Here is an 18,315-nt window from a genome sequence, read left to right as displayed (position 1 = left end):
AACAGTCTCATCCATCCTGTCTAACTGGGGTTCCATAACAGTCTCATCCATCCTGTCTAACTGAGGTTTTACAACAGTCTCATCCATCCTGTCTAACTGAGGTTTTACAACAGTCTCATCCATCCTGTCTAACTGGGGTTTTACAACAGTCTCATCCATCCTGTCTAACTGGGGTTTTACAACAGTCTCATCCATCCTGTCTAACTGGGGTTTTACAACAGTCTCATCCATCCTGTCTAACTAGGGTTTTACAACAGTCTCATCCATCCTGTCTAACTGGGTTCTGTAACATTAGTCCCATCATCCTCTGACTGATATATGAACTTGCACATTTTCTGTTCATTTTGGTTGTTGAAAAATTTGTCAAAGTTATTTAAAATGCATGTTTTTGTATTTTCTATTCATTAAAACAAAACTAATAAAACGAATGTGGCAAACATTGAATATATTTCCAGCTCATGGAATCAAAAATTATACAAGTGCATCTAGATTCATACATTTCTTTATTACTTTTTCATTAAAATGTGATAAAAATGTACATCATATACTATCAATAAGAAAATACTGACAATTTTCAGCACAAATCTATACCTTGATTTATCTGACAAGCAAAAATCATTGCTCATTTTCTTAAAAAAAAAAAAAAAAAAAGAACAAACACAAACCAAATTCCGGAGCCTGGTTAGTGTTCTCTGAAACATACAGGTCTCTCCCAGGAATAAAGGAATTCACAGTACAGGGAAAGTGTCATAATCTACACCCCTAGAAGCTGTTTGTACAGAAAATAAGCTATTTAACAAAATCACTTTTGAAAAAAGGGAACAGATTAGAAAATGAAATTAAACCATGAATTAACACACTGGATCAGTTATAACACATTAAAATGTTTACTGACCTAGCAATGAAAAGGAATATACTGAAACATGATTAGAAAATAAATAGTTGTGGTTACGATCCCCATGTCCTGTGTAGTTAAAACAATAATAAATTAACAGATAAAAAATCAAATACAAATCTTTCCATTCTAAAATGTGACTCATCATGCCTTGAATGTTCCAGAACTGTTTCAATGAGAGGGAGAGAGTGAAAGCAATCCCAACTCTTCTACACCCTGTACCATAAGAGAATAGAGTAGTACTGTACCTCACAGTATAAAAAGGAGGGGGAGTTGAGTTCACATGATACCCTACTCTGGGTAGATGGCATGTCTGATAGTGAGGGCTAGTGGAGTTCACATGATACCCTACTCTGGGTAGATGGCATGTCTGATAGGGAGGGCTAGTGGAGTTCACATGATACCCTACTCTGGGTAGATGGCATGTCTGATAGGGAGGGCTAGTGGAGTTCACATGATACCCTACTCTGGGTAGATGGCATGTCTGATAGGGAGGGCTAGTGGAGTTCACATGATACCCTACTCTGGGTAGATGGCATGTCTGATTACAGTGATCCAGTGTTTATGATTCTCATCAGGTATTTCTGCAGGTAAGACCCATTGCAGTCAGACTGAGGAGGAGAGAGGGGGGTGAGGGAGGCAACTGTTCCCAGTACATTTAGCTTCCCCATCAGAGAGGATTGTAAAAAGCAATAGGAGAAATGGACATCGATACACCATCTGCTCTCAGTGGAGTCTGTTAGCGTCATTTAATGTTTACATGTTGAGTACAGCCTTAGTCTAAATTCTCATTATACTTCACAACAAGCTCACTGGCAACTAAACACACAGAATAAAACTACAATCTATTGGAATGAGGATGTTCTGCAGTGCTATCCTGTCTTGTGTTTTGGCTCTACACTAATGACATTCTAATGAACTTGCTGGTGTTCACCTTCCTGAACAGGTAGGTACAGTCATCAGGTGATGTCATGTGACCAGGAACAAGTGGGAATAGACCTGTGCTCACCTGATCCAAGTCATAATGCATAGCGCTAGACAAACTCCACCTTACTCAAACACAGAGACCGGGTCGGTATGTGTGAGAGCGTGGGCAAGACAAAATAAACGTACTTCTTTCTGCAGACTGGGTTCTATAACAGTCCCATCCATTCTCACTGGGGTCACTAGCTCTAAGTTACGTAACATCTCTGTAGTACTCAGTGTCACAGTCCAGCTAGTCATCTATACCAGTATCACATTCTGTTGAAGATCGACTGAGGGGTTACTCCAAACAATATACAATGAAATAGTGAATAAATACTGTACATGAAGCGAGGACACTCTTCAAATGTGAATGATTCAGGACACATCCAAGTGAACTCAGAGTTGGAAAACTAAGAAAGCCACCATCTGTTGTTACAAATACATCCTCCCAAACCAGAGAGACAGATGAGAGAGCGAGAGAGAGAACATGCTGAGATGAGTGAAGCGTCATGGTCTGAGAAATCAGAGAATCACATTTACAATCACATTCTGTCACACTATGTACACGAAGTGGGGAAATTGCCCTTGTCGTGAGGAAAGAGAAGTTGGGATGAAAAACAAGATGGATCTTCATCCAGGCAGGGACAGCACACCTGTCAGATGAGGTGTTTGATCCGTGACGGTGAATTGATACTTAGTGAACCATTTTAGATTGAAATAAAACCGTAAAAGAAATAGCATGAAAATATTTAAAGCGGAAATCTGCAGTTCAAAACAACAGACTCCCCGCCACTATTTTGGTAGAAGGCTGAAGGATGGGGTTTATAGAAATGAAAACCCTCTCGAACCCATGGACAGATCTACGGATACAAGGAATGACAATCCATGATAACAAAATTAGAGTTCTAACCATGTTGACGCTATACAGTGTTTGTTTGTATTTACCTAGTCTACAAACAAAGGAGTATAAAACAAGCTTATATTTTGGATTCTGATGGGGTTCGACAATAGAAGGCTTTTATTAGTTATATTCTTCAAGAATCAAATATATATATATATATATATATATATATATACTTCATTTAAAAGTCTAAAATTGGATGTAGCAATTACAGATTGCCCCTTTAAGAGATGTTGTCATTTCAGTTGCATCTAGTTTTTTCCTTGGTGATTATCAACATTAAAAGCTTGGAGACGAAACACAGGAAGTGTGGTTAATGTCCGGGTCCATGAAGAGAGACCCATATACATTGTTTCTCCTCAGACTATAATCTGAGTGTTATTGCAGACCTCTACTCTTTGGTAGTTTGTATGGTAACATGTAGGATAGAAGCGATTACTTTTGTTCCCAAATCACAAGCTGTAATCTCCTAGGGGAGTGGTTGTTGTCGTTTGCAAAGTGACAAGGCAAAAGCAGATTGTGAAATGTAGTCTCCTCTATCAAACAAACCAGGGCAGAATAGCTAGGGTAAGGTCAAAGCCTAAAGATGTCTGCAATCATTCATTCATTCATTCATTCATTTGTTCATTAAAATCAGTCCTTTCCTATGGTTCACAAACTTTAAAAAACAACAGTGTAGCATCTCATTGCTGCCCTCAAGTGGAAGACCACAGAAACACAGTCTCCCCCTCACGAAATAGAAACAAGTGCTTTTTATGGTTGTCAATGAGAAGTTGGAGGCCTTTATCAGAGGCAGAGTCACTTTCCTCCTCCACACAAAACACCACGGGTAATCAATGTGTCTGTCAGAGAGCATAGGGAGGGCGGTGTCGATACTATGGCAACGCATGTGTGGATGTTGTCGTTCTTTGTGTATGCATGAGGGTACGCTTCAGTGTATGTCAGATTATGTGTTTGCGTTCCCGTAAATACTGTGCAACTTACGACAGTGTGTGTTTACAGTGTAATGACGGTGCCTTCCTCCTCTAAGCTCCTTCCCTCCAGGCCGCTGTCGGCAGTGCTGAGCGTGCGCAGTGAGCCGGAGCGGTTGTGGGAGGCCAGGGCTCCGTTGGTGGTGCGGAGGTCCAGGTGGGGCATGTAGCGAGGAATGAAGGGTATGGTACAGCTGGCCGAGGAGGTCCGTGGGATGGGCATGGCCTCTCCGTCCACCTCCATCACCAGGTCCTCATCATCCTCATCACTCTCCAGCTCCTCTGGATGGAAGTTCTGGATGATGTCTGCCGGAGTCGTCGCCAAGGCAATGCCCGGGGAGGAGTAGCCGTAGAAACTGGTGCCACTGTCGGACGAGTGCCCCGAGCTCCCGGACGCTGCCCCGCCACTCCGTACAATGTTGTTGCGCTGGTTGGCCGGCTTCACAGTCACGATGAGATTGTGGCTGTTGGCGATCATCATGTCTGTCACCTGGTCCAGGGACTTGCCTTGCACCTCGATGCCGTTGACCTCCAGAACCTCGTCGTTGACGGCCAGCAGGCCAGTGCTCTCAGCCAGGCCCCCAGGCACCATGCGGGAGATGAAGATCCCAGGAACCTTCTCCAGGCCCTGGGGCGTGACCCGGACACTGGAGCCATCTCGGATGTAGAAGCCCAGTGGTTTCTCCTGGCCGTGCTTGTAGAGGCGAACCCGGCGGTGTGTCTCAGGGAGGATATCCACATCGATGATGGAGGAGACAGGCCTGAAGTCCCTGGGCAGGCTGATGATCACAAGGGGCTTCTTCCGGTTGGCATCAGGCCGTAGCAACATGGCCGCTAGGACAGTCTTCTTGGGACGGGTCAGAGTGTCCAGACCAAATGCAGAGTAGTCGGCTTCCTCTGGGGGAGGGAAGAGAACAATGCATCAGAACCATATCGATATCACATGATACAGGATCTAATCTCATACCGGTAATGCTTACTGATCTTTATGGTGGAACTAGAAATCATTACTGACATTCTACCTCAGACAAAACTGTAGTTATGCAAAAGCAATGGTGTTGCTCTAAGCCTGAGGTCTAGGGTTCCTTTATCTTAGAGCCCCTCCCTTGCCTTGTTACAGGGCTTTCCCCATCTCTTCCCTGGGCTTATTCTTCATGTGTAGTAAATGCAAGCGTCGACTCCGGTCTCTCGTGGGTAGGGCTTTTGGAATTCTTCAGAGGCTTACTCACGGCAACTGAGCTGCTCTGAGAAATACCTGGACTTTCACCTGAGCATGGCGTAGAGCGGGGACAGGGTTCAAGACTCGAAAGTCTACGACGAGGGAGAAGCAGGGCCATGGCTCTCTAATGGTTAACCACCAGCATACGGATGCCAAACATTAATATCATAACGTTCATTCCCTCCTGGGTTGTGCCCCAGTCCCCCCCCTTCATCGCTCTCGGTCTCTTCTTCCTCCCACTTGCTATGTATGTTCTGGAATGAATTACATTTTAATTTCACCTTTATTTAACCAGGTAGGCCAGTTGAGAACACCTTTATTTAACCAGGTAGGCCAGTTGAGAACACCTTTATTTAACCAGGTAGGCCAGTTGAGAACACCTTTATTTAACCAGGTAGGCCAGTTGAGAACACCTTTATTTAACCAGGTAGGCCAGTTGAGAACACCTTTATTTAACCAGGTAGGCCAGTTGAGAACACCTTTATTTAACCAGGTAGGTAAGTTCTCATTTACAACTGCGACCTGGCCAAGATAAAGCAAAGCAGTGTGACAGAGTTACACATGGGATAAACAAACATATAGTCAATAACACAATAGAAAAATCTATATACAGTGTGTGCAAATGCAGTAAGATTAGGGAGGTAAGGCAATAAATAGGCTATAGTGACAAAATAATTACAATTTAGCAATTGACACTGGAGTGATAGATGTGCAGAAGATGAATGTACAAGTAGAGATACTAGGATGTAAAGGAGAAGAAGAAAAAATAACAAGGGGATGAGGTAGTTGGGTGGGCTATTTACAGATGGGCTATTTACAGGTGCAATGATGGTTAAGCTGCTCTGTCAGCTGATGATTTTTACAATTCGTTCCAGTCATTGGCAGCAGAGAACTGGAAGTAAAGGTGGCAAAAGGAGGAGTTGGCTTTGAGGATGACCAGTGAAATATACCTGCTGGGGCGCGTGCTACGGGTGGGTGCTGCTATGGTGATCAGTGAGCTGAGATAAGGCGGGGCTTTACCTAGCAAAGACTTAGATGACCTGGAACCAGTGGGTCTGGCGACGAGTATGAAGCCAGGGCCAACCAACGAGAATACAGGTCGCAGTGGTAGGTAGTATATGGGGCTTTGGTGACAAAACGGATGGCACTGTGATAGACTGCATACAATATGCTGAGTAGAGTGTTGGAAGCTATTTTGTAAATGACATCGCCGAAGTCAAGGATCGGTAAGGATAGTCAGTTTTACAAGGGTATGTTAGGCAGCATGAGTGAAGGAGGCTTTGTTGCAAAATAGGAATTTTGGATTGGAGATGCCTAATGTGAAAGGAAGGAGAGTTTACAGTCTCACCAGACACCTAGGTATTTGTAGTTGTCCACATTCTAAGTCAGAACCGTCCAGAGTAGTGATGCTAGATGGGCAGGCGGGTGCGTGCAGCGATCAGTTGAAGAGCATGCATTTAGTTTTACTTGCTTTTAAGAGCAGTTGGAGGCAATGGAAGGAGTGCTGTATGGCACTGATGCTCATCTGGAGGTATATGTTAACACAGTGTCCAAAGAAGGGCCAGATGTATACAGAATGGTTTCGTCTGCGTAGAAGTGGATCAGAGAATCACCAACAGCAAGAGCGACATCATTGATATACAGAGAAAGGAGTCGGCCTGAGAATTGAACCCTGTGGCACCCCCATAGAGACTGCCAGAGGTCCAGATAACAGGCCCTCTGATTTGACACACTGAACTCTATCAGAGAAGTAGTTGGTGAGCCAGGCTAGGCAGTCATTTGAGAAACCAAGGCTATTTAGTCTGCCCGATAAGAATGCGGTGATTGACAGAGTCGAAAGCCCTGGCCAGGTCGATGAGACGGCTGCACAGTATTGTCTTTTATCAATGGTGGTTATGATATCGTTTAGGACCTTGAGCGTGGCTGAGAGCTTGGAAACCAGATTGCATAGCGGAGAAGATATGGAGGGATTCAAAATGGTTGGCGATTTGTTTGTTAATATGGCTTTCGAAGACTTTAGGACGGCAGGGTAGGATATATAAGTCTGTAGCAGTTTGGGTCTAGAGTGTCTCTCCCTTTGAAGAGAGGGATGATCGCGGCAGCTTTCCAATCTTTAGGTATCTCAGACGATACAAAAGAGAGGTTGAACAGGCTGGTAATAGGTGTCGCAACAATTGCAGAGGATAATTTTAGAAAGAGAGTATCCAGATTGTCTAGCCCAGCTGATTTGTAGGGGTCCAGATTTTGCAGCTCTTTCAGAACATCAGCTATCTGGATTTGGGTGAAGGAGAAGTGGGGGAGGTTTGGGCGAGTTGCGGAGCTGTTGACCGGGTTAGCCAGGTGGAAAGCATGGCCAGCCGTAGAAAAATGCCTATTGAAATTCTCGATTATCATAGATTTATTGGTGGTGACAATTTCCTAGCCTCAGTGCAGTGGGCAGCTGGGAGGAGGTGCTCTTATTCTCCATGAACTTTAATGTCCCAGAACATTTAGGAGTTTATGCTACAAGATGCTTTCCTAACTGCCTGTGAATATTGGTTCCTAATTTCCCTGAAAAGTTGCATATTGCAGGGGCTATTCAATGCTAATGCTGTACAGGATGTTTTTGTGCTGGTCAAGGGCAGTTAAGTATTGAGTGAACCAAGGGCTATATCTGTTCTTAGTTCTACATTTCTGGAATGGGGCATGATTATTTAAGATGGTGAGGAAGGCACTTTTAAAGAATAACCAGGCATCCTCTATTGAAGGAATGAGGTCAATGTCCTTCCAGGATACCTGGGCCAGGTCGATTAGAAAGGCCTGCTCACTGAAGTGTTGTAGGGAGCGTTTGACAGTGAGGGGTGGTCGTTTGACCGCAGACCCATTAGGGACACAGGCAATGAGGCAGTGATCGCTGAGATCCTGGTTGAAGACAGCAGAGGTATATTTAGAGGGCAGGTTGGTCAGGATGATATCTATGGGGGTGCCATGTTTATGGATTTAGGGTTGTACCTGGTAGGTTTCTTGATCATTTGTGTGAGATTGAGGTTATCAAGCTTAGATTGTAGGACAGCCAGGATGTTTAGCATATCCCAGTTTAGGTCACCTAACAGTACAAACTCTGAAGATAAATGGGGGGCAATTAATTCCCACATGGTGTCCAGGGCACAGCTGAGGGGGGTCTATAACAAGCGGCAACAGTGAGACACACATTTCTGGAAAGGTGGATTTTTAAAAGTAGAAGCTTGAACTGTTTGGGCAAAGACCTGGATAGCATGACAGAACTCTGCAGGACATCTCTGCAGCAGATTGCAACTCCACCCCCTTTGGTAGTTCTATCTTGGTGGAAAATGTTGGGGATGGAAATTTCAGAATATTTGGGGACCTTCCTAAATCCGGATTCAGACACGGCTAGGACATCCGGGTTGGCAGACTGCTAAAGCAATGAATAAAACAAACTTAGGGAGGTGGCTTCTGATGTTAACATGCAAGAAACCAAGGCTATTACTGTTACAGAAGTAAAATTATAGCATCTGGGGAATAGGAGTGGAACTGGGGGCTACAGGTCCTGGGTTAACCTGTACATCACCAGAGGAAGAGGAGGAGTAGGATAAGGGGACGGCTAAAGGCTATAAGAACTGGTCGACATGTTCTCGTATCCCGTGGTGTGATGTAGTGTGTTCTAGAGTGAATGACATGTTCTCATATCCCGTGGTGTGATGTAGGGTGTTCTAGAGTGAATGACATGTTCTCGTATCCCATGGTGTGATGTAGTGTGTTCTAGAGTGAATGACATGTTCTCGTATCCCATGGTGTGTTGTAGTGTATGTACACACTGTGCAGTTCTCTCAGGTGATGTGGATAAACTCTTTGGACCTAAGCATCATCAGTAATTGTGTGTGTGTGTGTGTGTGTGTGTGTGTGTGTGTGTGTGTGTGTGTGTGTGTGTGTGTGTTCTGGGATAGGGTGCAGGCAGGTTGCCGATAAGGATTCCAGCCCTCAGGTTGACAGACCCCCCCCCCCCCCCTCCCCAGAAAAACAAAGGATCAAGTGTAGAGGAGTATCCCATTTCAGTTCTCATGAAACATAAGTTCATTGCCTCCTTACTGTCCGGACATTACAATTGTATGCATACAAAATATAGGTTTGCATATTCACAAAAACACACACTGATATGTTAATCCAAACTCAGCTAATATGTATGATGTTAACACAGAGGAAGCCTGCAGGGTCTTCATAAATATTCACATTCCTTTGACTTTCCCCACATTTTCTTGTGTTACGAAGTGGGACTAAAATGGATTTAATTGTAATTTTTTGGGGTCAAAGATTTACACAACATACTGTGTCAAAGTGGAAGTAAAATTATATTTGTAAAACAATATATGTAAAATAAAAACACTAACATGTCTTGATTAGAGAAGTATTCACACCCTTGAGTCAATACATGTTAGAATCCTTTGGTAGCGATTACAGCTGTGAGTCTTTCTGGGTAATTCTCTAAGAGCTTTGAACACCTGGATTGTGCAACATTTTCCCATTATTATTAAAACAATTCTTCAAGCTCTGTAAAATTGGTTGTTGATCATCGCTAGACAACCATTTTTCAGGTTTTGCAATAGATTTTCAAGCAGATTTAAGTTGAAACTAACTCGGCCACTCAGGAACATTCACTGTCTTCTTGGTAAGCAACTCCAGTGTTGATTTGGCCTCGTCTCTGTTGGAAAGCAGACCGAACCAGGTTTTCCACTAGGGTTTTGCCTGTGCTTAGCTCCATTCTGTTTCTGTTTTATCTGGAAAAACTCCCCAGTCCTTAACGATGACAAGCATACACAACATGATGCATCCACCACTATGCTTGAAATGATGTATAGTGGTACTACTCCGTGATATGTTTGGGGCAAATCCAACACGACACAACACTTTGTATTCAGGACAAAAAGTGAATTGCTTTGCCACATTTTTGCAGTTGTACTTTAGTGCCTTGTTGCAAACAGGAAGCATGTTTTGGAATATTTGTATCTTGCACAGGATCTTTTCTTTTCACTCTGTCAGTTAGGTTAGTATTGTGGAGTAACTACAATGTTGTTGATCCATCCTCAGATTTCTCCTATCACAGCCATTAAACTCTGTGACTGCTTTAAAGTCACCTTTGGCTCATAGCAATTGAGTCAGGAAGGACGCCTTTATCTTTGTAGTGACGGGGTCTCTTGATACACCATCCAAAGTGTAATTAATTAATTCACCATGCTCAAAGGGATAATTGACCAATCTACCAAATCGGTGCCCTTCTATGAGAGACATTGGAAAACCTTCCAGGTCTTTGTGGTTGAATCTGTTTCAAAATCACTGCTCAACTGAAGGACCTTACAGATAATTGTGTGTGGGGGTTATCGAGATGAGGTAGTCATTCAAAAATCATGTTAAAACAAATTATTGCAACTTATGTGACTTGTTAAGCAAATGTTTACTCCTGAATCTATTTAGGCTTGCCATAACAAAGGGGTTGAATACTTATTGACTAAAGACATTTCAGCTTTTCATTTTGGGGTATTGTGTGTTGGCCAGTGACAAAACAACATTTAACACATTCAGGCTGTAGCAACAAAATGTGGAAAAAGGGGTGTGAAAACTGTGTGGTAGTCTAGCAGTTAAGAGGTTGGGCCCGTAACCGAAAGGTTGCTAGTTCGAATTCCAGAGCTAGGTGAAATCTGTCGATGTGCCCTTGAGCAAGGCACTTAACCCTAATTGCAGCTAGCAAGGCTTTCAGTCTCATTACAGCAACTAGCAAGGCTGTCAGTCTCATTACAGCAACTAGCAAGGCTGTCAGTCTCATTACAGCAACTAGCAAGGCTTTAAAGAGTCATTTCTAATCTTTTACACACACCTGATCAAAGAGTAGACCTTTCCTAAATGTTATCCCTCCATCCCGCCACCACTGGTTTCCCCACTGGTCGATAAAGCAAGCGTAAAGTCAATACCATGGAGCCAATGCCCCAGGACTCAGACTAATAGTCTGTGACTGTCTCGGTGTGTCCCTTTGGGGGTCAGTGTCATAATATCACAGTTACCTCTGGGCCGGGCCGCCGGGGTCACCATCACGCTCAGTGTTTTGAGACCGTTGATCAGTCTCAACTCATTTTGTTCAACGGTTGGCTGATAAAATACACATCTCACCTGGAGATATGAGTTCACCTTTATGCTCAAGGTGACAAACGTTCAGGAACGCAATTGAGTAAGTTAGCATATGTGAGTTAATAATTAATCTAACCAATCAGTGATAACTGTGTAGGAAGTAAACACCAGCATAACCCTCCAGGGTGAGAGTCAGGGTTGGGCACAAGCCCTCCAGGGTGAGAGTCAGGGTTGGGCACAAGCCCTCCAGGGTGAGAGTCAGGGTTGGGCACAAGGCCATTTGGTTGTATTTGTTGGCTTATAAAGTCTGAATTTGACAGTCATTTAGTATAAACAACATCAGACCTGTGTGTTTTCTGGACCAAATCCAACAGCTAGACATTTTCCATGGGTCTATAAGGGTAAACTATTCTGAACGTTACAATTTCACAGACAACGATCTTAGTCTGTGCCGCTCTGACATTGCGCGTCCATATATACAATTTCACAGACAACGATCTTAGTCTGTGCCGCTCTGACATTGCGCGTCCATATATTTATATATTCGTTCGTATATATACATATTTGTTGTGAAATTGTTAGATAAATTACTGCACTGTCGGAACAAGAAGCAATTCACTACACCCGCAATCACATCTGCTAACCATGTGAATGTGACCAATCACATCTGCTAACCATGTGAATGTGACCAATCACATCTGCTAACCATGTGAATGTGACCAATCAAATTTGATTTGAATAGTCATTGGAGAGAGGATGGTAAAGACAGGACCGGAATGCACACACACACACACACACACACTTCCAACCCCCACAGTTTTTAAAGTAGGGACTCTGCTCTCAGTACAGGAGTTCAAACTCAGTCCACCTCCATTCACTAATGACCACGGTCTGTTCTACCCAAACATCACATAAAACCTACTGACCACGGTCTGTTCAACCCAAACATCACATAAAACCTACTGACCACGGTCTGTTCAACCCAAACATCACATAAAACCTACTGACCACGGTTTGTTCAAGCCAAACATCACAGAAAACCTACTGGCCATGGTCTGTTCTACCCAAACATCACAGAAAACCTACTGACCACGATCTGTTCTACCCAAACATCACATAAAACCTACTGACCACGGTCTGTTCAACCCAAACATCACATAAAACCTACTGACCACGGTCTGTTCAACCCAAACATCACATAAAACCTACTGACCATGGTCTGTTCTACCCAAACACATAAAAACTCACTATTTAGGTCAAAATCCTCTCAGAGTAGAAATGCTGAGCTAGAATCAGTTCAGCCTTTCAGACAATAATGAATAAGATTATATGGACAGGATAATAGAGCAGCACTCCTATTGTACTCTGAGGCGCTTGATAAAAACGGGGCCAGGAGTGTTTATCCTAAATCAGGTCATGTGATCAGCTCCTAGCCCTTAGATACAGTGACGGGGAAAGTATTTGATCCCCTGCTGATTTTGTACGTTTGCCCACTGACAAAGAAATGATCAGTCTATCATTTTTAACGGTAGGTTTATTTGAACAGTGAGAGACAGAACAAACAAAAATCCAGAAAAACGTTAAAAATGTTAGAAATTGATTTGCATTTTAAATTAGGGAAATAAGTATTTGACCCCCTCTCAATCAGAAAGATTTGGCTCCCAGGTGTCTTTTATTACAGGTAACGAGCTGAGATTAGGAGCACACTCTTAAAGGGAGTGCTCCTAATCTCAGCTTGTTACCTGTGTATAAGACACCTGTACACAATCAATCAGATTCCAAACTCTCCACCATGGCCAAGACCAAAGAGCTCTCCAAGGCTGTCAGGGACAGGATTGTAGACCTACACAAGGCTGGAAAGGGCTACAAGATGAGACCAAAATGGAGCTCTTTGGCATCAACTCAACTCGCCGTGTTTGGAGGAGGAGGAATGCTGCCTATGACCCTAAGAACACTATCCCCACCGTCAAACATGGAGGTGGAAACATTATGCTTTGGAGGTGTTTTTCTGCTAAGGGGACAGAACAACTTCACCGCATCAAAGGGACGATGGACGGGGCCATGTACCGTCAAATCTTGGTTGAGAACCTCCTTCCCTCAGCCAGGGCATTGAAAATGGGTCGTGGATGGGTATTCCAGCATGACAATGACCCAAAACACACGGCCAAGGCAACAAAGGAGTGGCTCAAGAAGAAGCACATTAAGGTCCTGGAGTGGCCTAGCCAGCCTCCAGACCGTAAACCCATAGAAAATCTGTGGAGGGAGCTGAAGGTTCGAGTTGCCAAACGTCAGCCTCGAAACCTTAATGACTTGGAGAAGATCTACAAAGAGGAGTGGGACAAAATCCCTCCTGAGATGTGTGCAAACCTGGTGGCCAACTACAAGAAACATCTGACCTCTCTGATTGCCAACAAGGGTTTTGCCACCAGGTACTAAGTCATGTTTTGCAGAGGGGTCAAATACTTATTTCCCTCAATCAATTTATAACATTTTTGATATGTTTTTCTGGATTGTTGTTATTCTGTCTCTCACTGTTCAAATAAACCATTCAAATTATATAGACTGATCATGTCTTTGTCAGTGGGCAAACATAGAAAATCAGCAGGGGATCAAATACTCCCCCCCCCCCTCACTGTAGGGCCCTGTGTTTTGAGCAAACAAGTGACATGCCTGGATTTAAACCTGTTAATAAAATATTTTTCATCAAACTGTCCCATTTTATTTTCATGTCAGCTGGTCCAGCACCATCCTTAGACAATTGCTTAAACTTCGTGTAATTCAAATTTTCCGATGATGCTTGAAAGTACAGGATAACATCTTGCTATGTCAAATGATTGCGCAAAACACAGGGACCTATATCAGTCAGATATTAAGTCTAAATAATATTTTCAAAAGGCTACCGTTACAATGTCTATATCTCAGGAAAAGGGCAGGGTCCTAGTACCGAACACTGTGCTGCCCGGTGACATTATCAATGACGGAGCCACCGGACATCCTGTGTGTTGCTAGGTCACAGACAGAGCAGAGGGCCATGTCAGCGTTAATAGGACACCATTATCAGGTGACAGCAATTACCTTCACATAGCAACAGGACTGTCAATCACCCATAAACCCAGAGCCATACATTCTAAATCGATTGTTCTGTCATGACCATCAGAGCATTGGGAGTTAATGACGCTAAAACAACCAATGTGTCAGTCATCCAAATGTAGATCTGGAATATGGCTGTAGTTACTGTACATTTTTAATATTGTATGACTAGGTTTGTGTTGAACTCTAGAGAATACATCTGTTCTGCTCTGGACTGAATGTTGCTCAATAAGAACTGCTCTGGAAACAGTCTCATAAGCTGACGACAGGCCTGGATTTCCCACACATGGTGAGTACCATGGTGTTCCAGGCACAGAGCGATACAAACGGGGGAGGGAGTGCGTGGGGGGGGGGGAGGGAGGGACGGTGCTTATTAAAGAATGAAGAGAAGGGGGAGGGGTGGAAAAAAGAAAGTGTTTATATTCTGTGAGTAATGAACATACCTCCCTGGTACAGCTGAGATATGAGCTGTATGCTGATAAGAGAGGGAACAGGAGAGGAGAGGGAACAGAAGGAGAGGACAGGAGAGAACAGGAGAGGACAGGACAGGAGAGGGAACAGAAAACAGGAGAGGACAGGAGAGGACAGGACAGGAGAGGGAACAGAAAACAGGAGAGGACAGGAGAGGACAGGAGAGGATAGGACAGGAGAGGAGAGTACTGGAGAGGAGAGGACAGGAGAGGAGAGGGAACAGAAAACAGGAGAGGACAGGAGAGGAGAGGACAGGAGAGGAGAGGGAACAGAAAACAGGAGAGGAGAGGACAGGAGAGGAGAGGAGAGGGAACAGAAAACAGGAGAGGACAGGAGAGGACAGGACAGGAGAGGACAGGAGAGGAGAGGGAACAGAAAACAGGAGAGGACAGGAGAGGAGAGGAGAGGAGAGGACAGGAGAGGAGAGGGAACAGAAAACAGGAGAGGAGAGGACAGGAGAGGAGAGGGAACAGAAAACAGGAGAGGAGAGGACAGGACAGGAGAGGGAACAGAAAGAGGAGAGGAGAGGACAGGACAGGAGAGGGAACAGAAAAGAGGAGAGGAGAGGACAGGACAGGAGAGGGAACAGAAAAGAGGAGAGGAGAGGACAGGACAGGAGAGGGAACAGAAAAGAGGAGAGGAGAGGACAGGAGAGGGAACAGAAAAGAGGAGAGGAGAGGACAGGACAGGAGAGGATAGGGAACAGAAAAGAGGAGAGGAGAGGACAGGACAGGAGAGGACAGGACAGGAGAGGACAGGAGAAAGAGGGAACGGGAATACTCTAATGTGTCTTCTGCATTTAACCCAACCCCTCTGAATCAGAGGTGCGGGGGGGGGGGGGGGGCTGCACTAATCAAAGTTCTCGATATCGGCACCTTGGGAGCAGTTGTTGGGGGTTAACTGCCCTGCTCAAGGGCACCTTGACGGCTTTTGGTTACTGGCTCAATGCTCTTAACCGCTAGGCTACCTACCGCCCCTCCAGGGGAGTGTGTGGGGGTGTGTGGGTGTGTGGGGGGGGAATCTTAAATCAATTAGCAGGTCATCACTCTTCAACTGTTTACATCTCCATCATTATCACAGTACTGTAGTGTAGAGGGATCTTTCTGTACTGCTTTGTCTCGCCACCCTACTGCCCCTTTCTCTCTGTCCTTCCCTCAGTCTCTCCCTGCCTCTTTGCAGTCTCTGCTTTGCCCTCTGTCCCCTTTCATCCAGACTGGCTTGGTTCTCCCTGTCCTGTCTCTCACCGCTGTCTGATGGGGACTGATGATGCTGCTGCTGGGCCATGCCTGTGCTGAATTTCAGCTTCCTGCTGCGGCCTGTACACGCAGCCTCCAAGGTGAGGGGGAAGACAGAGGGGAGGACGGGGGGGAGGAGCAGGCACGTGGGTCAGTAATTCCCTTCCCTATCCGGGCAACCCTGTCGCTCATTCTCCTGAACAAAGACTTTACTGGTGATGCAGCCTGGCTCAGAACACCTCGGTCTCCCTCACCACATCGCTCATCCTCCTGGGGTTCTGCAGAGACAGGGAGCCCAGTTGTCACTTTGATCTGGGCTCTGAGGGACAGGTTAGTGTATAAATCACATATACATTTTATACTGCACCATCTGCCTATTTAGAGCTGGGCGATGGAGACAAATATCCCCGTCACATCCTGGATAACAATATGATGAATGTGACCAGGTATCTATATGAATAAGGTGTATTCCTATGTGACCATGTTCATGTGGCACATCAACAGCCTCCATTTGATAACATTATCACCAAACTGAACTTCACCATGGTAGTCTGCAGTAGCTCCCAGGGTAGCCTAGTGGTTAGAGCGTTGGACTAGTAACCGGAAGGTTGCAAGTTCAAACCCCCGAGCTGACAAGGTACAAATCTGTCATTCTGAACAGGCAGTTAACCTACTGTTCCTAGGCTGTCATTGAAAATAAGAATTTGTTCTTAACTGACTTGCCTAGTTAAATAAAAGGTTAAAAAAATATAAAAAATAACTAAATAAAAAATGTGGAGAACTAGTGTCAATATCAGGGAATGATGAAATCATATTTCCAACATTCATATCACGATGAGGATAAGGCCCAGCCCTACAGCGAGATAATGTCAGCTAGGAGGAAATCTCTCTCATCACTAAGTTACTGTGGTACAATGCATAAAGGCCTTTGACCAAGATGGTACACAAACAATACCACCTGTACTTCCCTTTGGCATTTTGTTTCCCTCTCTCTCCTGCTGTCTTCCCCCTCTCTACTGGCCCTCAGTAGGTCAGCACCTGTTCCCCCTCTCTACTGCCGTCTTCCCCCTCGCCCCCTCTCTCCTGCTGTCTTCCCCCTCTCACCCTCACCCCCTCTCTCTCCTGCTGTCTTCCCCCTCTCTCCTGCTGTCTGCCCCCTCTCACCTGCGGTCTGCCCCCTCTCTCCTGCGGTCTGCCCCCTCTCTCCTGCGGTCTGCCCCCACTCTCCTGCGGTCTGCCCCCTCTCACCCTCGCCCCCTCTCTCCTGCGGTCTGCCCCCTCGCCCCCTCTCTCCTGCGGTCTTCCCCCTCTCCACTGGTCCTCAGTAGGTCAGCACTAGCTCCCCCTCTCTCCACTGGGCCTCAGTAGCTCAGCACTAGTTCCCGCTCTCTCTCCCCCTCTCTCCACTGGGCTTCAGTAGCTCAGCACTAGTTCCCTCTCTCTCTACTGATCCTCAGTAGGTCAGCACTAGTTCCCTCCCTCTCTCCACTGGGCCTCAGTAGGTCAGCACTAGTTCTCTCTCTCTCCCCACTGGGCCTCAGTAGCTAAGCACTAGCTCCCTCTCTCCGTCCCTGGCGGGGCAGCCCAGCTAACTTCTGGCCCATGGCTCCAGTGTTGTGTATGGCTTACTGTCCAGTTGAATCTACCCAGCAGTGGTGATCAGAGGCTAGCCACATTCCACTCAATGAAGCCCCCTCTTCCAGCTCCCTATCCCCCATCTAGGGCCTCACTCTGCATTCTTCACTCTCTTCCGTTACGTCTCCCTGCCTCCATATCATGCCGTCTACTCGGTCACTCTTAAAACCCACAGTCATCAAGCTTCAATGATTGCTTTACTGTGTGGGTAGAGAGTATCTCTTACTAAAACACTATGCAGTGCTGTTCACTCTTTATGAGGCATTGGTTACTAATTCTATTCGCCCTCATAAAAAAAAAAAACACTTGTGCTTTTCACAACTGAAACTATGACGGTGATGACATCATTAGTTCAACAAAAACACACCCACCCAGATTCCCTGAATAACGACTGGGTTCAATCAGTATGGAAACCTGGACAGTCTCATGCTGTGAGGACAGGAGGTGAAGATACCGATTAAGATGACGTCATACCACAACGGAATTCTCTTTTGACAAACCCTGTGTTCCACTTGTCCAACACACGTCACCTGTACACCACACCATCCCCGTGACAACTGATAAGCCTTAGCCACTGTATCTGAGAAGAGTAGAGTTGATTAGAACAGCTCTCGTTCTCTGGCTGACCACAATAAACAGCATGTTACACTGACCTCAGCAGAACCCGTGTGCCTGTGGGGCATGGGGGAGGTATGGGTAAAGGCACAGTGCTCTCGTGCTCGTCCCATTCAGTACAACTAAACAAAAACAACGTGAATTTAGAGCATACTGCACTGGGATCAGATGCAGCAAACTGGACTTCGCAAACAGCAACCCAG

The 18,315-nt window shown here is 45.2% G+C and overlaps 1 protein-coding gene across 2 annotated transcripts in view; it reads right to left on the bottom strand.

Annotated features, from left to right (window-relative positions):
* Nucleotides 1-634: 634 nt before the first annotated feature.
* LOC109869432 (partitioning defective 6 homolog beta) overlaps nucleotides 635-18,315 on the bottom strand; it is a 29,117-nt gene continuing 11,436 nt past the window's right edge. For both annotated transcript variants that reach the window (XM_020459590.2, XM_031804043.1), the window contains one exon: nucleotides 635-4,630. In XM_020459590.2, the coding sequence (XP_020315179.1) occupies nucleotides 3,759-4,630 (872 nt within the window). In that variant the 3' untranslated portion in view covers nucleotides 635-3,758. The remainder of the gene's footprint in view (nucleotides 4,631-18,315) is intronic.

The sequence above is a fragment of the Oncorhynchus kisutch genome, linkage group LG24 (genome assembly GCF_002021735.2).
Source record: "Oncorhynchus kisutch isolate 150728-3 linkage group LG24, Okis_V2, whole genome shotgun sequence".
NCBI classification, from domain to species: domain Eukaryota; kingdom Metazoa; phylum Chordata; class Actinopteri; order Salmoniformes; family Salmonidae; genus Oncorhynchus; species Oncorhynchus kisutch.
This window is presented reverse-complemented; position numbering and strand designations above follow the sequence as displayed.